Consider the following 24,174-nt stretch of genomic DNA (forward strand, 5'->3'; position numbering starts at 1 on the left):
TCGAAGCCACCACTGTCGAAGTTATAGTTTGCAGATCGGAGTTATGATATGCAAACAAAAACAACAACGACAATGTTAGGGTTTGGGTTCAACGATTGAGTTTCTCTCGTTCTTTCCCTTTCTCTCCATATGACCCCCATTCTACCACCGCTTCCCCCTCTTGTAGTTCAGTTCCACCACCACCCCTTCCCTTGTTCGAATCTAGACAACGAAACAAGCAACCGCCAATATATATTTTTCCCTCAATCGAAGCTATGATTCACCAAACAGATATTCGTCGACTTATAGGTGTGTGTGTATCGGTTTCAATCTTTTTTTTGCCAATCATTAATGGAGGTCGACAATCGCCGTTACAGAAGACAACACAAACGACGACTAAGCTTCTACCAGAGAGTTGTGTTTGGGAAAACTTGAATTTGAACGGAGGTTGAGGGTACAAATGGTCAGAGTTTTAAACAGAGGGTTAGGAGTGATAATGGTAGACACTGGAATATTTTCTTTAATTAGAATAATAAGTAAATAATTAAAAGAAAATGAAAAAATTATTTAAGAACATATAACATTTCATGTAGGGTAGAAATACAGGATATAGACCAAAACCACAAAAAAAAAAATACTAACCATAAGGATCAAACCTACGATATCTAAAATTAAAAACACCACCAAAGCACAGGGACCATTTTTGCAAATTTGTAAAAAAGTAAATAAAATTGTTACGACCTTCACTTCTTCGAGCTGACGACGCCGTTTCATCATTGTTCTCTACTTCCAACACTCGAAGTCCCAAAGCTCTCTCTCTCCTCCGGAGAAGCACCGGTCGCTGGTGCTGCCGTCCACTGCACCTCCTCTACCACCGCCACCCACCTCACTTCTTCCCACTTTCACTTCTTTCACACGCATAGTCTGAAACTGACGCATACGCACTACTTTCGTTTATTCTTCTCCATCTGAGCATAGAGGTACGACAAAATTCCTTTGAACTTACACTTTCTTATGATTTTATTTTCTCGATTCGCTTGTAATGTTTGAAATTTCCTTGATTTGCCCTCTTATAGTTCAATTTGTAGAACTGTGTCATCTTTTGTGTGCCAAATTGTTCATGAAACTTTCGCTCTACCATGGACTACGGGCTTTCAGACAGCAGTGGTGAGTAATCATTCTTCAAGATCTGTATACGCACATACATACACCTAATTATGTTATTAACACTCCACCCCTTCTGACGAAAAAAACCCTTTTCCTGTTTTTTCGTCTGGATGAACAAACGAAGGATTTATTATGATTTCCGTTTGTTAATTTCTTGATTTGTTCATGTTAAGAGTTGAAATTTAGGATTCTTTCTCCAGATTTAAAGTTTGAACAGTTTGTGGAGTTCAAGATTCATGATTTTGATTTTTTAGGGTTTAGGGTTTGATTTAACAGCGGTTTAGGGTTCAAAGTATTTTTCTGTGTAATCTGTTACTAATAAAGTTATCATGAAAACGAATATCAAGAAATAAGAAGATCTGCAAACACATTCTGATAAAAACAAACATCCAAACAGTTATAGATCACACACAGATTACAGATTTTGCTTCATTGTCTAGAAACACAAAGGAAACTGCTCTTCACAAATGATAATGCCTAAGTTTTCTCTTTGAAAGCAAAATTTTTTTATTGATAATATTTTAGGAACAGATGATGACTTTCCTCCTCCACATCAGAACAAATTCCGAAGTGGTGGGCCCGGGGGTAGTTCTGGAAACGGAAGAACAATGGCTGTGGGCCCCGTCCCTCCTAGAATTCAAAATGACATGGAGACACAAATCCACCTTATAGAACAAGAAGCATACACCTCAGTTCTTCGTGCCTTTAAAGCTCAATCTGATGCTATCACTTGGGTGAGTGGTAACCCTTGTTTTATATCATTTTCTTGAAAACACACACTTCATCAATGGAATCAGTGATTCCATTCCATTTAAGTGATTGAATTTAACCTTTTTCTTTTTACTTCTATAGGAGATGGAAACTTTGATAACAGATCTTAGGAAGGAGCTGAGAGTATCAGATGAAGAACACAGAATACTTCTATCAAGAGTAAATGGCGATGACATCATCAAGAGAATAAGGTACACATTTTTCATCAAATAATCACATATGATTATATGATTTTACATCAAATGAAATCATAGGGAATGGAGGAAGACTAATGGAGTTCAACTTCAACCTACATCATCATCACAAAAGAAACAAAAAACATCCCAATCTGGACCTTCTTCATCCTTAGCTCCACCACCTCACCACCCAATGCCGCCATCTTCATCAGCCATGAATCGCGGTGGTTCTGGTTCAGGATTGAGGGGAAAGAAGCCACAATCTGTAAGATCAAGTTTCACAAATCTTTTTTTTAAAATGTTAACATAATGATGAATTGTTTTGCAGTTTGGTTCTTCAAGTTTCAACAGCAGGGATCAAGTGGGGAAGAAGGGTGGTGGTTATAATGGAAATGGTGTTGATGAAGACAAGAGCTCAGATCCTGTGATTGGAAGGAAGGTTTGGACAAGATGGCCTGAAGATAGTAACTTTTATGAGGCTGTTATAACAGACTTTAACCCTGTTGAGGTATAATAAATAAATAATATTATATCAATCAATATTCAATATGTATGTTGATTGATGATGAGAGTTTGAATTTAAAATAGGCCTAAATGCAACAAATATCAACCTAGTTTAACTTATTTAATGGCCTAATTACATAAAGACCCTATATATTTGGTTTTTTTTTGGATTAAACCACAAAAAATATATTTTTTTTTCTAAAAAAACTCATTTTTTAGTGTTAATCTCATAAAAGACCTTATATTTTGTGTTTTTTTTCCAGATTAAACCTCAAGTTTATTTTTCGTCTGAAAAAGACCTTGTATTTTTTCATTTTTTCTGATCTAGCCCTTTTAGTCAGTTTTTTCCAAAAAAAAAATTGTAAAATGTGAGGGTTTTTTTCGAGAAAAACTAAAAAAGTTGAAGGTTTATTTGGAAGCATTTAGAAGGTTAAGTTTTTTTTTCCGGAAAAAAAAGACAAATTTGAGGGTTTTTTCGGAAAAATGAAAAATACAAGGTCTTTTTCAGGCAAAAAAATAAACTTGAGGTTTAATCCAAAAAAAAACACAAAATATAAGGTCTTTTATGAGATTAACCCTTTTTTTTGTTTGACTTTGACCCTTATATTTTTCTTTTTTCGGGATTAATCCACATTTTTTTTTTCTAAAAGGGCTAAATCGAAAAAAAATTAAAAATGATAAATCTGGAAACAACCCAATATATAATATAGAGTCTTTTATGTAATTAACCCTCACTTAATTCCATATCTTTCCACTACATCATTGTATTTTTTTTCTTATTAGTTAATTGCACTTTGAAAAATCTACCCAATTGCAACATCATAGAAAAATCACCAAATTATATTATTGAATATCGCTTTGTATGTGGACCACATTGCTATGATCAAGTAGTTTTTTTTTGTTCAAATCAATGAAAGTAGATTGTGATTTCTTGCATTTAACCCTTTTGAAATATTTACAGGGGCGTCATGCTTTGGTATACGATGCAAATACACCAAATGAAGCTTGGGAATGGGTTAATCTACGAGAGGTTAGTTATAGTTAGTGGGCCACTGTATACCTGATTTACATCAGTCTTTTTTACTTTTTATTTTTTGGATAGATATCTCCGAATGATATTCGTTGGAAATGGGAGGATGTTGGAGCATCTCATAGAGGCGGCAGGCGAAGTGGGACCGGGCGGGGGAACAAAAATCCTCCGGCGGTGGCGGCTCGTGGCGAGACAGCTGGCGGTGGGTCCGGAAGGGGTAGAGTGGTCTCCAAGGGTCAATCCAAGAAAGAATCACAACCTCAACCACCTCCATTAACAAAAGGAGTTCCAAAAAGGGCTTTGAATGATATCGAGTTGCTTCACACAGATACCCTTGTTAAAGAGGTATGCTCATGTCCTTTTTCTTTTCTTTATCCAAGAAGTCAAAGGTGTAAGTTTGACTTTTGACTTGTGTTTTGACTAATTGACCCAATTTGGCCCTTTTTATTTATCGTAGCAATAAATTTCCGTTTGATCAACAGATGGATAAAGTGTTTAGTTCAAGCAATGCGGATCCAATGGATATTGAGAAGGCAAGAAAAGTGCTTAAAGTAAGAAGCTATTCCTATTTTAACTTTTAATCGACTATTTTGTTGATGGTTTAATAATTAATATAATAATTTAGGAGCATGAAGAAGCCCTTGTGGATGCTATTGCAAAGCTTGAAGGCGCCTCAGATGGTGAAAGTGGTAATAAATGAAATGACTAAATAGTTTGCTGTTAATTGTTTTTATTGTATAATTCAATCACCAGTATATGTAAATAATCAGCACATGTTGGCTAAATAGTTAAATATGTTTTTTTTTTTTTTTTTTTTTAATAATCCTTTTTCTTTTGTAACTTTAAAATCAATATTCATGAATCCAAATGCCATAAAATTACACAAAATCATATATATCCAAATCTTGGGTCTCGATGCTAATTTACTTGTGATTGTGTATTATTAATCAGAACAAGTGCAAAAGCAATCAGTTAGAAAACATGAAGGAGGTGAGGGTGGTTCAGGAAATAAGGTGCTGTTGGCTGTAGAAGATCTTCAAACAAATGTGGCTTAAATTAACTAATGCTTCCACTATCTGATTGTATTTTGTACAATATATATATATATCATATACATTTTGTGATTAGCTGTTTAATTCAATCCTCCTTGTAATCTAATGTATCTTGATTCTTGTGTATTTAATAATCTTTCTCAGTAATTTCTCTTATCATGGTTTTACTACAAATTTATCCCATATGATATGGTTGTGTATCTTCAATCTTGTATGTGGTATTGACTCATTTGCCCCCACCATATGCTTCAATAAATGAAACCTGTTATGATCAGAAACAAAGATGTAACAGATAACATTAAAATAATAATAATAATAATAGGATTTTGGGGTCATGGATGATTATATTTATATGCGATTTCAGAAACTTATGAAAAAACATATAACCTTTTCCTTATTCATAGATCTGAATGAATCTGAGCTGTAGTTTAATATTCTATATCGAAATCCAAAGGAACAAACTAATAGCTCTATTGATTGAATCCATTTTCCAACGATAAATCAATTAACTTTTCACAATTATGAAAGCTACCCAACAATATTCGAGATTCCTAACAACAATATGATATTGGAATAGCTTTCATGATCCTGGCAACGATCTATGACCCTAATTAAAGATTATTAAGCCTTCACAGGATTAATAAAAAAAAACCCAAAATGTAAAAAAGAAAAAAAGAAACTGAAGGATTTGGTTATAAAGTTTGAAGAAAACGGTAGGTACCTGTAGACAGATGAACCCAGAAAGAAATAAGATCCTCTGTTCTTCAGCGGAGAGATTTGGGGATATGTTCATTTGTCACCAATTTCAATCATACAAAACTAATCTTATAATAATTTCCAGTTTTCATGTTCCTCGTATGTTTTCAGGTATATGAGTGTGTGTAAGAGAGAGAGAGACGTTGGGTAGAAGAGCAAATAGATTGGGTGATGAGTAGAAGACCTAATAGTAAGATAATATTAATGTATAATGTAGGCCCTAGTGGGCTTTCTCATTGCTATATAATATATGTACAAGTTAATCGGCCGAAATCGAAATTGGATTTCATTAGAGTCCATATTCGTTTTTCAGAATTTTAATTGTGCAATTTAACAACTTATCACCTTATAACTATATAACACAACTTATAATACAAAATCAAACTTAAGTATATCGTAAACTAGTAAAAAGTTAAATTTTGATACGAATTATTATTATTCAGGACAACTGGATAACAAAATAATATATATATATATATATATATATATATATATATATATATATATATATATATATATATATATATTTTCTGAGGGCAAGGTATTTAATATTAAAAACTTATCCCTTGTACATTCAAAGTATAAACTTTTGTTGATGCTTTCGTTTTATTTCCTAATGCTTTTTTCTTGGTTTAGGTCTCAATATTATTATTATTGTTATTTTTTGGGGTCTTTGTTTTAAAAGGTTCATTTCAATTTTGGTCATTGGACTGTTAAGCTTATAAAAAGGACCATTTTGTTGTTTGCTATCATCTCTTTGATCAATCTCCATTTCCCTTTTCAAAAAACCTAAAAAAAAAAAATCAATTTCAACAAAAATCCCAAAAATCAAAAAATTTAAACATGTTTTGTTCATATTCCACATCTTTTACATAATAATTAAACTGTCATTAAATCTACAAGCCGAATCTTCAAAACTTTATTCTCAACACATATACATTGCCAATACTAATGCTCACTTGTTGGAATATTAAGATCTTTAAACAATGGACTATCAACCCCCACACCCATTGCATTCAACCCATTATCAACATATATAAGAGCACCCGTGATGGCAGAAGCCAATGGTGATGCAAGAAAAGCCGCCGTGTTCCCCACCTCATCTGTCCATTCCATTTCTCAAAATTCAGAAACACGTCCCAACAATAGGGGTATAATAGTAATTTCAATCAGTTTTTACCCGCATATAGCTCTTTTTGTAGAGGAGCATTAGCAAAAGAGTAGCTTATCATTGTATCTATAAAACCAATTGCTTTAGCAGCACGACTTCCAAGTGGACCTAAAACATGTCATTTTAGATACAGACAGAACAAAACAAAACAAAACAGAAGAGAACAGGACAAGATGGTCTAGTACTGTGTTTGACTTGACTGGGACTGAGACTGATGTGATGAGACAAAAACTCAGACATTTAGTCCCAGTCCCAGTCAAATGCATAACAGAACGGCCTAGTACTGTGTTTGACTTTCATTTGACGGGGACCGAGACTGATGTTGACGAGACAAAAATTCATAAACATCAGTCCCAGTCAAATGCAGAACATGACGGCCTAGTACTGTGTTTGACTGGGAGTGAGAGTGAGACTAATGTCGATGGGACAAAAATTGAAATTTTTTGTTACAGACAAAAAATCACTCATGTGTGCAAAAGACATAAATGCCCTCATGGAACAAGTGATAAAATCACCTGCGGAGATAGTGTTGACTCTAATTTTATGTTTTCTTCCGGCTTCAAAAGCAAGAACCTAAATAAAACAAATATATAAAATTGACATGAGATTAATAATTTAATAACAATGTTTTTTTTGGTAGTGTAGAAGATTTAATTATTTAAAGATGAGAAGAAAGCTCACTTTTGTGTCACTCTCAAGTGCAGCTTTTGCTGAACTCATCCCTCCACCATATCTATTAATGTATACAATAAATATGTAAAAGAATGAAACAAAATTTAAAAAAAAAAAAGAATAAAAAAATGTACCCTGGAATGATCCTCTCAGAAGCAATGTATGTAAGAGAAATTGAAGAACCACCTATGAAAATTCACATTGTTAACTTATAATATATATAATTTAAATACATATACTAATAAAAAAAAATGATGACATGGCATACCAGGGTTCATGATTGGAAGGAAATGCTTGAGTAAAGAAACATATGAATAGCTTGATGCAGATACTGCTGCTAGATAACCTTTTCTTGATGTCTCCAATAGAGGCTTAGTAACCTAATAAAAAATTTAATCATTTTTTTAATAACAAAAAAATGGTGTATATTAATTATGTATATGTATATTACTATATTTAATATATTCATGTTCATGAATAACAAACCTCTGGTCCATTAGCAAGTGAATGCACCAAAATATCAATACTACCAAAATCTTTCTTTACTAATTCTGCAACTTCCTGAATTTCTCAAAAAAATAAAAAATCAATAATTGAATAAAACAAAATGAAATGCATAAAAAAATGACAATAGTGTGAGTATACACCTGTACAGTCCAATTACTTGCACCTGCATAACGTTTATTTGCTTTAATCTGCATGAATAAAGTCATTTATTTATACGTCTATAAACTGTTTAAATAATTAATACTTTATTTATTATCACAATTATATGTATCATTACATCTTCAGGTACATCTTCTGGGTTATCAAACACAGCATCTAATGGATAAACTTTAGTAATCTCCATCAAAGTGCCATCTGGCAAACTAAAAGATGATATTTTTTGTTAACATAAGTGAAAATGAAATATTAAAATTATAGAAAGATAGAAAAAAAATGTGTTAAAGACTTACACACGTGATGCATCGAATTTCCCTCGTCTTAGACTCATTTCAAATATGTTTAAAGCCTATTTTAAAAGGTGAATGAAGAAAAGTGAGATTAATAGGGGCAATAATGTCAAGATTTGGCTAAAAGTGATTCTACTTTACTTACAGGCACCCATGTTCCAACAAGAATTTCAGCACCTGCAGCAGCTAAAGATTTTGCAATAGCCCAACCATATCCATTGTCATCAGCAACACCAGCAATGAATGCCCTTTTACCTTTAAGTAAGAGTATTTACTTAGTAATATATTGTATCAAATCTATATAAAGACAACAACACCCCTGTTTGTGAAGTTTGTATCAAGAAAACGGATAAATATGAGGATCAAATTCAAACCTTTCAAATCAATCGAAAGCTGGGATGTGGATTTGGTTTCAGAAGCTTCAGACATTGATCTTGTAACAAACTTACGAAACCTTGGATGATTAATTGTGAAACTTTTATTAGAATTTAACATGGATGATAGATGAGAAGAGCTTGTAAGCTTAGATGATAAAGCTCTATCGGATTCTTGCACAAAACTTGCCATGGTAACCCCAAGATTTCTTTGAGTAAGAAGAACAGAGGGTCTCGTGAAAGTTATTTGTAGGGCAGAAGCACCAATCGCCATCATTTTTAGTGTATGAAATAGAAATCTATCAAGGAAAAGAGAACAGAAGTTGGAAATTAGTGTGAGATAATATCGTAATCTGTTCAAAATTCATTACATTCAAATAGGTCATTCAAGCATTCTGGCATATATTTGAAAACTAAGAGTTGAAAAGTATAATTTGGTAAAATGTGGTTTGGATCACATTACTAATTTCACATGCTTTAGCTAGCTAGAGCACTTGGATATGGAACTTGCTATATACAGTCTAAGAGGATTACGATAATGTAACCTAACTAAAGCTTTCAACCCCGAAATTCAACAAGGTAAAGTCGAATTTCTACAATCATCTAGTACAACATAATTTTTACGTTCCTTTTATAAATTATTCAACAAAATCTGTATATCGTGGCACTATGTAGCAGAAAACCAAGCTCGTATAGGAAGAATCTGTGATTAAGTATATACATTACAACTGGAACAAAATTCCGGCTCAAATTGTTCATATTCAAACATAATTACCAGAAAACCTGAATTTCAACAAAGAGAGGCTAGAATTGCATTTCTTTGTGCATGAAAGAGAGCAAGTGAAGCTTACTATGCGACAGGAGGCGCCAAAGCTCAAAGGTGGATCTGTGTCTGTCGCTTGCTGTGTGGGAGAGTCGTGACTCGTGAGATAGAGGAACTGGAAAGGGTTGATTTTACATGGGCCATGATTGGGCTTTTGATTGTTTACCACTTACCACGAATATAATAGAAGTAACAATACCACTCTCTCACCGGTTTAGGAGTTCTGGACTTCTGGTCTGTTTTCTTCTTTTGTCTTTTACACACTCGGTTGTGTGGTTCTTTTATCTGTCTAGACCACTTCGGTCTTACAATGAATATAATACTAATAGAGATTAGTGGATAACTACTTCCTTAATCTTAGATTATCTCAACTTTCAATCTTGTCCATTTTAATTGCCTATTTACGGTTTCTCGTCAGTTTTCTCTTCCAACTCCACAGGCACCCACGACCTTCTCTCTGGCTGCACGTCGCATTCATCTTTGTTTCTCCTCTTTCCCATGATATGGAGGTCGCAACTTCCCATGATATGATGGCGTGTGTTAGTGCCTAGACGAAGAGAAAGGATGTGGTGGTGTGTATGTCTATAAAAGTGGTCATGAAGGTAGTTCGGTGGTGTGTATATGCGTGTAAACAAAGACATATGGTTAGTGGCAGTGGTGGTGGGGAAGGTTGGTAGCGATGGTTGTTATGACCAACGATTGAGAATTTTATACAAAATGTATTTGGTGTTGGTGAAAAAGAGCGGAGTTGACAGCTAAGGTTTCTATGGAGATTGATGGCTAGAGTGAGAGAGTAAAGTAGGTGTGACAGAAGGGTAAAAGAGCAAGAGAAGAGGGAAATAGTTAGATGAAACCTAAACCCAAGAGCGAGCAAAGAAGTTGTAGTTGGCATCGATGTTGCCAAATCAATCACTACTTCATATCCAAATAAGATTTGTAGAATAAATTAGATAGAAAAAATAAGGTGAATTGAAGAATTGTGTTGAGTTAAGGTTTCGTTGAGGCATTCAATCCAGAGAAAGTAAAAGCGGGTTGAGATGATCCAAAATGACATCTTCAATCCTTATATCCAAAATGATGTCTTCAACCCTTATATTTGTCAACATGTACTTGTGGCAAAAGGAAATAAGGTGTCGTATAGGTGAGCAATGGTGCATATTGTTGGGTTATGAGAGTCCTTAGACAACGAAATGGATAACGGAAGTAACATAACCATTAAAGGACATTTGTTCACCAGATCTAGGCAACTAGTACACAAAACAAAAAATTGAGAGATATAATACATACACTTGAGTTCTTTGGTTTCTTTGATTTCGCCAATTGATCAGACTTGGAGGATCCAATGCAGAATCCCTCTCTTGTGATTGCACCCAAGATACAAACAACAAACTGGAATCGCCTAACGAAAAGCACACCATGAATTAGAACAATTTGAATCTGGAATCGACTCTCCGTGATGCAGAGACTCCTTCTTCGTGGTGCGGTAATCAACTTCTAGTGTAACATCCCAAAAATCATGACCAAAAATTTTGTTTTTAATTAACTTATAGTTTTGTTTACTGAAAAACATCATCGAATCATATCATTTCATAAAACCATAGTCACATGTCTCAAACCATATCATAAAATAGTAACAATGTCAGAGTGTTATCCCATGAATCTCATAATGCGGAAATCCTGTGTGTGTGTATGTGATGCGTTGTTACCGTGCTGACTCCTTCCCCTTCGAAGAAGAGGTACCTGAAAACAAAACTGAAACTGTAAGCACAAAACTTAGTGAGTTCCCCCATCATACCACATACCATACTATAAACATACTGCCAGACATATTTGGGTGCCCGACCTACCCTGCTAGGCATACCGGGGTGCCTAACCTACCCCTGTCAGACATACCAGGGTGTTCGACCTACCCCTCCGGTTATCTCAACCGGTTAAGGGACTATTTCACCCATACTACTACCACATAATAATATAACATAATCATACTGTCAGGCATATCGGGGTGCCCGACCTACCCCTTTGGTCCTTACAACCGAAACATGGGGACTATTCCCCCTACTACCACTATCACCTAACATCATATCATACTAGCACATTAAACATATCAGACAGTGGCAAACCCAGGTAATTATCACAAATACAATTATCTGACAAGCAACTCCTACTAGTGAGCCGACATTGTGGTCGTAGACCCACTTCTACTAGAAGATAACTCACCTCGATGTCGTGCAGTAACTGAACTGTCCTCGGTGCTGGGATCAACTCTCCTCAAACTCCTACACATAACAACCTTCCTTAATTACTATTTCATACTCGTAACCCTTTCAAGGGTCAACTCAGGTCAAAGTCAAGGTCAACACCCTGGTCAAAGTCAACTTTTGGTCAAAGTCAACACCTGGTTGACTCAACTCGTCGAGTTGGTCCACCAACTCGTCGAGTTCCATAATCCACAAAATACTGGAACTTCGATCCTACTCGTCGAGTCTTTCAAGAACTCGTCGAGTTCTCCTTCATACAGAATCGGGACCTTTTTGCTCTTGACTCGCCGAGCTCGTCCATGAACTCGTCGAGTCCTTCTTCTTACAAGTTGAAGTGTTTAGCCCCTGACTCGCCGAGTTCTTCCTTGAACTCGTCGAGTTCTTCCTTGAACTCGTCGAGTTCTTCTTCATACAAGTTGTGACATTGCCTTGAACTCGCCGAGTTCATCCTTGAACTCGTCGAGTTCTTTGATCTTCAAGTCCATATTCACGTCCATCTTGTTGAGTCCTCTTCTAGACTCAACCAGATCGATCAGAAACAGAAAAGGTTGGGGAACCATGACCCGACTCGCCGAGTCCTATGAGCAACTGGCTGAGTCCCCCAAAGTCCAAGTCTACCAAGTCGATTTCATTCGGGCTTAATGCATCCAGAACATAGATCTGACCTCCTAGGATCGATATAGCACGTAAAGTTACAAACTTTACGTGCATGCATGAGTTAACTAGCTCATAAGGATGCAAAATGAAGTCTACATGGTGCATCGGACTCCCATGGCCATAAAGTTGGCACATTTATGCCATGGGAACCCTTAAAGGTTCAACATCTGAAGTACAACCCCATTGATACTCACAATCCCGAATATGGCTTCACTAAGACTTAGAAAAGGTAGAAAATAGCCCTAAATGGAGATCTAAGAAATGAATAGTCAAGGTATCAACTTTCTACCTCAACTGAGCTGGAAATGTGCCAAAACCTCTGGATCTACTTGCTTTCTCTTGATCTCCCAAGCCTCCTCCTTCTTTTCAAGCTTCAAAAACACACAAATGGCACAAAAAAGGCTCAAGAACACTCAATATTCGATCAGGGTTTCATGAAGGGAGTCTGAGGGTGATGGAGGTTGGAGTGGAGACCCTATAAGTTGTTTAAATAAGGTGTAAACCCTCAAATTTAGGGTTTCATCCAGACAGGTCTACTCGTCGAGTCGGGTCTTCCGACTCGGCGAGTAGATTCTTCCACCCGCGTACCAAATTTCACATCTACTCGACGAGTTGGGGCTTCCAACTCGTCGAGTCCCAAAGTAAAAATGCAAAACTTATATTAAAAATACGTACCGGGAACCGGGCGTTACAACTCTCCCCCGCTTATTTTAGACTTTGTCCTCGAAGTCTGTTGCTGCATCTGGAAAAAGCTCGGGGTAGTGTTCTCTCATCTCGTCCTCCGGCTCCTAAGTCCATTCTTAGCCCTTACGGTGCTGCCATTGCACCTTCACCATCTCAACCCTCTTGTTCCTCAGGTCTTTCGACTTCCTGTCGAGGATAGCTACTGGTCGCTCTATGTAGTTCAAGCTGTCATCCACCTGAGTATCCTCTAGAGGCACCACTCCAGAGTCGTCTACCAGACACTTCCGCAACTGGGAGACGTGAAAGGTACTGTGAATCTGGCTAAGCTTGGCTGGCAGATCTAGCCTATACGCCACCTTTTCCACCCGAGCTGCAACCCTGAAAGGACCGATATACCTAGGGCCTAACTTGCCCCGCTTCCTGAACCGGATGACACCTTTCCAAGGTGAGACCTTCAGGAGAACCATATCCACGACCTGGAATTCCAGGTCCGAACGACGCTTGTCGACATAACTTTTTTGCCGACTCTGAGCAGTCTGAAGCCTGCTCCGGACCTGTTGGATCCTCTCCGTCATCTTGAGTACCACTTCGTTACTCCCCATGAACCTCTGCCCAAACCTCACCCCAACATATCAGGGTTTTGCACTTCCTCCCGTATAACATCTCAAAGGGAGGACGGTCAATACTCGCGTGGTAGCTATTATTGTAGGAAAACTCTGCCAAGGGAAGGTAGGTATCCCAGCTACCACCAAAGTCTAAAACGCTTTCCCGCAGCATATCCTCCAAGGTCTGGATGGTCCGCTCGCTCTGACCATCCGTATGCGGGTGAAAAGCGATGCTGAAGTGCAGACGAGTACCCAACTCGTCGTGGAACTTCTTCCAGAATCTGGAATTCAACCGCACGTCTCTGTCAGAAATCACGGAGACTGGCACTCCGTGTCGTGCTACTACCTCTCTAATGTAGATGCCGACTAGCTTCTCGGCCGAAATGCTCTCCTGGATCAGAATGAAATGGGCGCTCTTGGTCAATCGATCCACGATGACCCAAATCGAATCCACTCCCCGTGCGGTCCTGGGAAGCTTCGTGATGAAATCCATAGTAATATCTTCCCATTTCCACATAGGTATATCCAACGGCCGTGTCTTGCCGTGAGGCCTCTGGTGCTCTGCCTTGACCTTCCTGCAGGTCAGGCATCTCTCAACGTACCAGGCTACATCCCGCTTCATGCAGGGCCACCAGTAATCAGGACGGAGATCTCTGTACATCTTCGTCGCCCCGGGATGAATCGAGAATCTGGATTTGTGCGCCTCCTCCATCAAAACTTGGCGCACCCCTCCATGATATGGAACCCACACTCTACGGTGTAGTGTCAACAACCCACGACTATCATAGTCGAAGGAGGAAACCTGACCCACAATACGCTCGCTCTTCCGATGTTCCTCCTTCATAGCCTCCTGCTGGGCCTCTCGGATCTGCTCCAACAGTGGAGTCACTACTGTCATCCGCAAGCAAATTTCTATGATCGGGGCTGCCTTGCGGCTAAGAGCATCGGCCACAACATTGGCCTTCCCCGGGTGGTAGAGGATCTCACAGTCGTAATCCTTCACCACATCTAGCCACCGACGCTGCCTCATGTTCAGATTCGGCTGATCCATGAGGTACCTCAGACTCTTGTGATTAGTGTAAATGGTACAACGGACCCCATAGAGGTAATTTCTCCAAATCTTGAGGGCGAAGACGACCGCCCCCAACTCCAAATCATGCGTCGGGTAGTTCGCCTGGTGAGGCTTTAGCTGCCTCGAGGCGTAGGCGATGACGTGCCCTCTCTGCATCAGTACTGCGCCCAACCCTGAAATTGACGCATCGCAGTATACTACAAAATCCTTCACGCCCTCTGGCAGGGCTAGGATCGGTGCCTCACATAACCTCTGCCTCAATGTCTCAAATGCTGCCTGCTGCTTAGGCTCCCAACGAAAGACCACGACCTTCTTCGTCAGTCGGGTCAAGGGTACGGATACCTTGGAGAAGTCCTGAATGAATCTCCGGTAATAGCCTGCTAGCCCTAGGAAACTCCGAATCTCAGATGGAGACTTCGGAACCTCCCATCTCATTACGGCCTCCACCTTGGCTGGTTTGACCAGAATACCGTTCTGGTTGACAAGGTGCCCCAGAAACTACACCTTGCGCAACCAGAACTCGCACTTGAAGAACTTGACGTACAAGCTCTCCTTCTTCAGGGTATCCAACACCTCTCGCAAGTGCTCCTCGATCTGCTCCTATGTCTTAGAGTAAACCAATATGTCATCGATAAAGACTATCACAGACCGATCCAACATCGGTCTGCATACGCGGTTCATGAGGTCCATGAACGCGGCGGGAGCATTGGTGAGCCCGAAGGGCATCACCACGAACTCGTAATGACTGTAGCAAGTCCGAAAATCATTCTTCTGTACATCCTCGTCTCTGACTCTCATCTGATGATATCCTGAATGCAAATCGATCTTGGAAAACCAAGATGCCCCTACAGCTGATCGAAGAGGCCGTCAATCCTCGAGAGTGGGTAACGGTTCTTCACCATTACCTTGTTCAACTCCCGATAGTCTATGCACATCCGGTGGGACCCATCCTTCTTCTTCACAAACAGAATCGGGGATCCCCAAGTCGAACTGCTCGGCCTGATAAATCCTTTGTCTAACAGCTCCTGCAGCTATATAGACAACTCCTGCATCTCGGGAGGAGCCAACCGATATGGTGCCTTGGCTATCGGTGTCGTACCAGGAACGAGGTCAATTCGGAACTCCACCTGTCTCTCCAGAGGTATCCCAGGCAACTCCTCTGGGAACACATCTGGGTACTCTCGCACAACTGGCACATCGCTCACGTTCGCCTTACCCGCTTCCCGGGTATCCATAACTTAGGCGACGTACCCTGCGTAACCCTACTGAAGGTAGCGCCTAGCCCTTGCTGCTGAGCACAAAGCTGGTTCTCGTTGTGGCCTCTCGCCCTGAATCACCAGCTCTCCCCCACTTGGGGTCCTGATATGCACCATCTGTTGTGCACAGTCGATCACCTCCCTATTGGGGCTCAACCAGTCCATGCCTATGATAACCTTGTTCCCACGTAATGGAATGGGAACCAAGTCTACGAGGTAACGCTCGTCGTATAACCTCAACACGCAGTCTCTGAAAACCTCTGATGCTCGGATAGATCGATCGTCAACAATCTCAACCTCTAAAGGATAGTCTAACATGCCTGAAGACTTAGAAAACCTCTTGCTAAGCGCAAGAGAGATAAACGATCGGGTAGCCCCTGAATCGAATAAGACCTGTACTGGGATACTGTTCACATGGAACGACCCTAAACATACACATAAACACAGTACATAAATATCATAATCGACATGAAATAAGAGTTAGGGAGAAGAAAACATACCCGTCACCACATCAGGTGCGGCACGCGCCTCCTCGGCAGTCAGCTGGAAGGCTCGGATCCTCACCACCGGAGCATTTGTCTTGCCCTGTCGGCCATCCGTAATCCGCAGGGTCGCTGGAGCTGGCGCTGCTGCTGTCAATCTCGGGCAGTTGGCCTTTTTATGGCCCTTCTGATTGCAATGAAAGCAAATCAGGTCTGATGTCTGGAAGATAGGTGTAGGAGCAGTACATTCCTTGCCCAAGTGCCCAGTCTTGCCGCATTTGTAGCAGCCCGATGACCCTAGTCTACAAACCCCCTCATGTGGCTTGCCGCACTTCCCGCAGCGGCTCCGGCCCTGATGGCCCTTCGACCTAGAGTTGAACCCCTTGGGGTTCTTTCCCGAAACCCCAGTACCCTGCTCAGTCTCTGCCTTCCTCTTCCGGAGGTGCTCAATGTCAATCTCCTTCTCCCTCGCCCTCGTAATAATGTCATCCAATGTCGGGCATGTCGAGTAGTTGACATGTTTCCGAATGTCAGCTCTCAACATGTCATGATAGCGGGTCTTCCGCATCTCCTCATCCCCTGCATACTAAGGCACCAGTAAGGCCCTCTCCCTGAACTTGGCGGTAATCTCCGCCACCGACTCATTCGTCTGCCTCATATCCATGAACTCTCTGGCCAGCTGCTGAAGCTCCACAGCCGGCACAAACTCAGCCCTAAACCTGGTCACAAAGTCCGACCAAGTCATAGCCTCAATGGCTGGGGCTCCCAAGGAATCACTGACCGCCTCCCACCAATCTCGAGCTCGGTCCCTCAAACATCCTGAAACATACTGGACCTTCGACCCCTCAGTGCAGAAGCTCGTCAAATGAGCAGACTCCATGTCTGCGATCCATCTCCTAGAAACAATGGGGACCTTCACCCCGTGGAAGTCGGGCGCACCACATCCCCTGAAGTCCTTGAAGGAGAGTGTGCGTGTCCCTGACTGAATGACAGCTGTGTCACTCCGAAACACCCTGAGGCGATCCTCCATCAGCTCGATAATCCCTTCCTTGATCGACCCAAAAATCACCGGGGTCGACTAAAGGATGCCTCTAGTGATCTCAGAAGCAATGAACTCACGTAGTCCCTCATCAACTGGCTCGACACCCGATCCCGAACCTGATCCTGAACCTGATCCCGACCCTGAACCTCCTCCTCCGTTTTGCGTAATCATCACCATTCTGAAACAAAACACATAATCGTCAGGGTCATACATAACCTCGAGAGGTCTCATATATTACAAGTTCCCTGGTTCTATCTCAACCATCCTTGACTCGAGTACGGATCCTCTGCTTTCAGTAGTACGGGACCATACTACCTTCCACATCTATCCGTACTTTCCTCAAGGATTGCCTTGACTTCACCAAGTCCCTTCTACTACTACTGCTCTCTGCACAAATCTCATCCTAGGCTTACCCTAGGGTAACTCTCCGACATACTCTCCGCCATCAGCTGCATAAGGAATTCCTGCCACCTTTACCTAACTAGCTTGCGGATACCATTACATATCACTAAGACCATATAATTCTTCGAATGAGAGGTCCAACCCTACAACGGTTGGAATCAAACAAGAGCTGCACAATAAGGCTAGACCTAACCTTTTGAAATTATTTAGTCCTCGCAATATGTAACTTAACGTATCAGTTTACTAGTTAGCTAAAGATAACTAGAACTCCTAAAAGCACAAAGCAAGAAGCATTCGAGCATTGAGTAACCATACCAAGCATATCCTATTCAGGCCATCATATTACTGACTAATCAGTTCTAGCATGTAACTCAATAAGCACATATAATAGGCACATAAGGCATCTTTCTAGATCCTTAGCCATAATCTAGCATGCAATTCTCATAATCATATCACATCATGACATAACATGTATGGGTATTTTGGGGAAAACTTACTTGAGCTCGGCCGGTCGCACGCATCACACACCTTGTTCTTTCTCAAAACTCCTTATTTTAATTTTTAGAAAAACTATTTTCTTGTAAAAATCTTTCAAACCCTCGATTTGAGTCCAGACACCCCCGAAGGTGTGTCCGAATCCCTCAAACCAAGGCTCTGATACCAACTTGTACCATCCTAAAAATCATGACCAAAAATTTTCTTTTAATTAAGTAACTTATTAAATTGTTTACTGAAAACATCATCGAATCAGATCATTTCATAAAACCATAATCACATGTCTCAAACCATATCATAAACTAGTAACAATGTCAGAGTGCAATCCCATGAATCTCATAATGCGGAAATCCTGTGTGTGTGTGTGTGCGATGCGCTGCTACCGTGCCAGATCCTTCCCCTTCGAAGAAGAGGTACCTGAAAACAAAACTGAAACCGTAAGCACAAAGCTTAGTGAGTTCCCCCATCATACCACATACCATACTATAAACATACTGCCAGGCATATCTGGGTGCCCGACCTACCCTGCGAGGCATACCGGGGTGCCTAACCTACCCCTGTCAGACATACCGGGGTGTCCGACCTACCCCTCCGGTTATCTCAACCGGTTACGGGGACTATTTCACCCCCTACTACTACCATATAATAATATAACATAATCATACTGTCAGGCATACCGGGGTGCCCGACCTACCCCTTCGGTCCTTACAACCGAAACATGGGGACTATTCCCCCTACTAACACTATCACCTAACATCATATCATACTAGCACATCAAACATATCAGACTGTGGCAAACCCAGGTAATTATCACAAAGACAATTATCTGACAATCAAATCCTACTAGTGGGCCGACATTGTGGCCGTAGACCCACTTCTACTAGAAGGTAACTCACCTCGATGTCGTGCAGTAACTGAACTGTCCTCGGTGCTGGGATTAACTCTCCTCAAACTCCTACACATAACAACCTTCCTTAATTACCATTTCATACTCGTAACCCTTTCAAGGGTCAACTCAGGTCAAAGTCAAGGTCAACACCCTGGTCAAAGTCAACTTTTAGTCAAAGTCAACACCTGGTTGACTCAACTCGCCGAGTTGGTCCACCAACTCGTCGAGTTCCATAATCCACAAAATACTGGAACTTCGATTCTACTCGTCGAGTCTTTCAAGAACTCGTCGAGTTCTCCTTCATACAGAATCGGGACCTTTTTTCTCTTGACTCGCCGAGCTCGTCCATGAACTCGTCGAGTCCTTCTTCTTACAAGTTGAAGTGTTTAGCCCTTGATTCACCGAGTTCTTACTTGAACTCGTCGAGTTCTTCTTCATACAAGTTGGGACATTTCCTTGAACTCGTCGAGTTCATCTTTGAGCTCGTCGAGTTCTTTGATCTTCAAGTCCATATTCACGTCCATCTTGTTGAGTTCTCTTCTAAACTCAACCAGATCGATCAGAAACAGAAAAGGTTGGGGAACCATGACCCGACTCGCCGAGTCCAATGAGCGACTCGCTGAACCCCCAAAGTCCAAGTCTACCAAGTCGATTTCAGTCGGGCTTAATGCAACCAGAACATAGATCTGACCTCCTAGGATCGATATAGCACGTAAAGTTACAAACTTTACGTGCATGCATGGGTTAACTAGCTCATAAGGACGCAAATTGAAGTCTACATGGTGCATGGGACTCCCATGTCCATAAAGTTGGCACCTTTATGCCATGGGAACCCTTAAAGGTTCAAGATCTAAAGTACAACCCCATTGATACTCACAATCCCGGATATGGCTTCACTAAGACTTAGAAAAGGTAGAAAATAGCCCTAAATGGAGATCTAAGAAATGAATAGTCATGGTATCAGCTTTATACCTCAACTGAGCTGGAAATGTGCCAAAACCTCTGGATCTACTTGCTTTCTCTTGATCTCCCAAGCCTCCTCCTTCTTCTCAAGCTTCAAAAACACACAAATGGCACAAAAAAGGCTCAAGAACACTCGATATTCGATCAGGGTTTCGTGAAGGGAGTCTGAGGGTGATGGAGGCTGGAGTGGAGACCCTATAAGTTGTTTAAATAGGGTGCAAACACTCAAATTTAGGGTTTCATCAAGACAGTTCTACTCGTCGATTCGGGTCTTCTAACTCGGCAAGTAGATTCTTCCACCCACGTCCCAAAATTCGCATCTACTCGACGGGTTGGGGCCTCTAACTCGTCGAGTCCCAGAGTAAAAATGCAAAAACTTATATTAAAAATACGTACCAGGAACCAGGCGTTACATCTAGGTTTTTTGGAGACTTGAGAGCACCTCCACATTTTCTTTGGTTTTGATTGATTTCTCTAACGCTTAATTTTCAGTTTTATGACCCTATATATCTAAGGGAAGGATTCAAACTGTAACAGATAAATATCAGGGCTCATAATAATTATATCTAACTTTTTTTATTTATCCTGATATTTAAATCCTTTATATGGAACATTCAAGAATATCTAGGTTCATGTAATTAATTAAACTATTAATTAATTAACAAACTAGTCCTTATAAATTATTCTCTTTTCAGTTATGCTCATATTTGTTCTTATGTGTAACCCAAAATGACATTGTTATTTTTAGTAATATTACTGATGTGCACAAAAGTACCCACTAATTTTAATATTTATAACCTAACAAACTTAGACTAACTATGCACCTATAGGCAGTGTACCTAGTCAGATTATAATATAGCTTGGGTAAGTCGGGTATCGATCACAGGGAACGGTGTTACTAATTAATCTACTTGCTAGCAAATTAACCTAATTATTAACAAGTTAAAAAGGGTTTTATCTGATTTTACAAGATTAGACGAACTTAACTCAAATTCAATCAATAAGTAAAAACACTCTTGTTTAGTTCGAATCCACTTCGTTCATTCTCTTCATCTATGTTGAAAACCTCTTCTTGAGCATGACTCCCTTGGAAACCATCTTCTATTCCAAAAATTTCCTTCTCATCCCCAACTCTCAAGGTGAGCTTGGACTCGCGTATATCAACCAGAGCTCCAGCAGTGTTAAGTAACAAGCGACCAAGAATAATTGGTACATTGGGATCTTCTTTCATATCCAAAACCACAAAGTCTATTGGAAAAACAAATTTCCCAATTTTCACGAGAATATCTTCCACAATGCCCCGGGGCTGTGTCACTGAACGGTTCGCCATGTGAATAGTCATCTTTATAGCCTTCAACTTCTGAATATTCAATTTTTGATAAAACGAATAAGGCATCAAATTTATGCTAGCCCCAGAATCGGCTAAAGCATAAACCTTCATATTATTCCCAAACTCACATGGGAGAGTGAGTCGTCCAGGATCCCCCATCTTCTTAGGTATCTCTCCCAACACAACTTTTGAGCTTTGCTCACTTAGAATCACCTTAGAATTCTCCTTTAATTGCTGACGAGTGTCTAACAAGTCTTGTAGGAACTTAGCATATTCTGGAACTTTTGCAAGTGAATCAATAAAAGGAGTATTGATAGGAATACCCTTCAATTGCTTGATAAACTCCAGATGTTCTCTCTCCAGTGGACTGAGATTAGCTCTAGACGGGAATGGCAAAGGTGATTTATAAGCTGGAACAGACACTGATTTTTTTTGTTCAGACCGAGCCCACGACGTGAGCATAGCGGGCTCACGACGTGAACTGGGTATTCTAGCAGATTCTTCAATTTCGAGCTTCAGCTTCTTTGGCTTTGGATCGGGCTGCTGTGGCTCCACTTCTAAGGCTTCTAGGAACTCAGAAATCGCCTCTTTTTCAGTATCTATGGCCATTACGTGAGATTGAGTCTTTTTTTTCAGGATTTTTCGGGAACATCTTCTCATTAACCAAAGTGGTGAGTTGTCCAAGTTGTATTTTAAGGTTATTGATGGAGGCTTGCTGATTTTTAATTAATGCCTGCTGATCTATCATCATTGCGTGATGATTCTTCATTATAGCTCTTTGTTCTTCCATTGCAGTGTTAGTAGCATCATGTCTTTTTTCTGAAGCTTCCATAAATTTCATCAACATGGTCTCTAATTCTAATTTCTTTTCAACTAGTGGTTGCTCTCTTTGGTAGAACCCTCTGCCAGTTTGCCTAAATTTCTCTTCTTTTTGCTTCTTGTATTCATCGTAAGGCAGCCACTCCTTCTTTGGTTTCCTCCAGTCTTCATCGTACTTGTCCCCACTTGAGTAGCAAACTTGAGCTTTCTTGTTTCCATATTCATCCATATTGCAATCCTTTGTCAAATGCGGGCCACTACATCTCTCGCAACCAACTCGAATTGCATGAATTGATTGGTCCATTTGGGTCAATCTTCTATCCATAGTGCTAAGCATTGCCATCACAGCAGCCATCCTTTCAGTTTGTGCACCTCCACTGCCCTTTATTCCATCACGCCCTGGGTTATGATACTCACGAGAGTGCTTTGAAAATTCTTCAACCAGCTCCTTGGCCTGAATTGGGTTCTTCTTTGTTAGTGGTCCTTGTGAATCAAGGAGTTGTCTAGTCATGCCATTCACCCCATCATAAAATATCGACATTTCCTGCTGAAGATTTAGGTCATGTTGAGGACAATTCCTTAACAACCCCTTGTAGCGCTCCCATGCCTCGTATAATGACTCCCCCGGGTTTTGCTCAAAGTTGGCAATCGCCTTCTTGAGTTTAGAGATTTTGGAGGGTGGGCAAAACTGATCTAGAAATTTCTTATGCAATTGGGCCCATGTGGTGATCGTACCAGATGGAAGAGCTTTCAACCAGTCTTTTGCAGCTCCTTTGAAAGTGACTAGTAACATCCTTAAAAAAGCTGTCTCCCTCGGGATATTAGGAGTATTAAAATAATCCGCAATATCATTGACCTCGTCTAAATGCTTGAAAGCATCCTCATGATCCTTCCCATAGAATGGGATATCCTTGAGTGCAGTAAGGATATGCCCCTTTAACTCGAATGTGGCATTGGCAGGAATCGTAGGATGTACTAAACCCGAACCCACATCATCTCGAATGCGCTTCTTGTAATCCCCCATGGCCATCTCATCAATGTTCGCCATTTCGTTCACCGGCTCGTTCTCAGGTTCACTCGTATAAAGTCCAAATCCTGTTTCTGATTCGTACTCGGTCTCGTGTGGGTTAGGAGTTTGATCGAAGACTTCAAACTTGCTCTTTGAGGCTGAACTCGATTCTCTCGTTTTCTTTCCTGACTTCCTTGAAAAGGCTGATTTCAGTTCTTGTAAAGGCGACTTTTTATTATTCTTTTTGTGCAGCGTAGACTCCAGATCTTCCAGCGGTGGCACCAAAGGTGTGTTGGAACCTCTGGTCATGAACTCCTGGAATAAAACAAAAAGATAAAACGTAAAACTGAACAAAACGAACTGAAATAAACAAAACTAAGGACTTCAGTTCTCACGTCGTGAATCTTGAAGGTTCACGTCGTGAGTCCTGTAATGCAGAAAAAAAATTAAAACAGAAAAGTAACTTCTTGCAGGTTTTAACCTACAAAAAGGATCGATTAATTTAAAGCAAACAAACTAATAATTAACTAAGCCGATCCCCGGCAACGGCGCCAAAAAACTTGATGTTCACAAAAGTACCGACTAATTTTAATATTTATAACCTAACAAACTTAGACTAACTATGCACCTATAGGCATTGTACCTAGTCAGATTATAGTATAGCTTGGGTAAGTCGGGTATCGATCACAGGCAACGGTGTTACTAATTAATCTACTTGCTAGCAAATTAACCTAATTATTAACAAGTTAAAAAGGGTTTTATCTGATTTTACAAGATCAGACG

At 40.2% G+C, this 24,174-nt stretch overlaps 2 protein-coding genes, 1 long non-coding RNA gene and 1 other non-coding gene across 6 annotated transcripts; 2 read left to right on the plus strand and 2 right to left on the minus strand.

Annotated features, from left to right (window-relative positions):
- Positions 1–740: 740 nt before the first annotated feature.
- Positions 741–4,826, plus strand: LOC145119601 (protein EMSY-LIKE 3-like). Of its 3 annotated transcripts, none has more exons than XM_079055277.1 (11): positions 741–959; positions 1,056–1,146; positions 1,672–1,880; positions 1,999–2,108; positions 2,172–2,358; positions 2,422–2,601; positions 3,559–3,627; positions 3,700–3,972; positions 4,110–4,178; positions 4,253–4,316; positions 4,579–4,826. In XM_079055277.1, the coding sequence occupies exons 2-11, from the start codon at positions 1,119–1,121 to the stop codon at positions 4,680–4,682; spliced, it is 1,293 nt and encodes a 430-aa protein (XP_078911403.1). In that variant the 5' UTR covers positions 741–959; positions 1,056–1,118; the 3' UTR covers positions 4,683–4,826. The 3 variants fall into 3 exon arrangements, with proteins under 3 accessions (XP_078911403.1, XP_078911404.1, XP_078911405.1); XM_079055278.1 differs by having other exon boundaries at positions 1,678–1,880; XM_079055279.1 differs by lacking the exon at positions 741–959 and having other exon boundaries at positions 1,057–1,146; positions 1,704–1,880.
- On the minus strand, positions 4,663–5,625 carry LOC145119602 (uncharacterized). The gene is made up of 2 exons (XR_013713905.1): positions 5,401–5,625; positions 4,663–4,941 (listed from the first exon to the last, which is right to left on the minus strand). It is a non-coding gene; the product is annotated as an uncharacterized LOC145119602 (long non-coding RNA).
- A 617-nt stretch (positions 5,626–6,242) lies between these two features.
- LOC145121103 (enoyl-[acyl-carrier-protein] reductase [NADH], chloroplastic-like) lies at positions 6,243–9,611 on the minus strand. Its single transcript, XM_079056879.1, has 13 exons — positions 9,457–9,611; positions 8,606–8,904; positions 8,377–8,486; positions 8,235–8,290; positions 8,063–8,147; positions 7,926–7,973; positions 7,765–7,839; positions 7,547–7,658; positions 7,413–7,464; positions 7,288–7,339; positions 7,122–7,179; positions 6,616–6,714; positions 6,243–6,538 (listed from the first exon to the last, which is right to left on the minus strand). The coding sequence occupies exons 2-13, from the start codon at positions 8,880–8,882 to the stop codon at positions 6,384–6,386; spliced, it is 1,179 nt and encodes a 392-aa protein (XP_078913005.1). The 5' UTR covers positions 8,883–8,904; positions 9,457–9,611; the 3' UTR covers positions 6,243–6,383.
- A 13,328-nt stretch (positions 9,612–22,939) lies between these two features.
- Positions 22,940–23,046, plus strand: LOC145122977 (small nucleolar RNA R71). The gene has a single exon (XR_013714859.1). It is a non-coding gene; the product is annotated as a small nucleolar RNA R71 (small nucleolar RNA).
- The last annotated feature ends 1,128 nt before the right edge of the window (positions 23,047–24,174 follow it).

This window comes from Lactuca virosa, chromosome 6 (assembly GCF_052849685.1).
Source record: "Lactuca virosa cultivar CGN04683 chromosome 6, Lactuca_virosa_CGN04683_v6, whole genome shotgun sequence".
Taxonomy (NCBI): domain Eukaryota; kingdom Viridiplantae; phylum Streptophyta; class Magnoliopsida; order Asterales; family Asteraceae; genus Lactuca; species Lactuca virosa.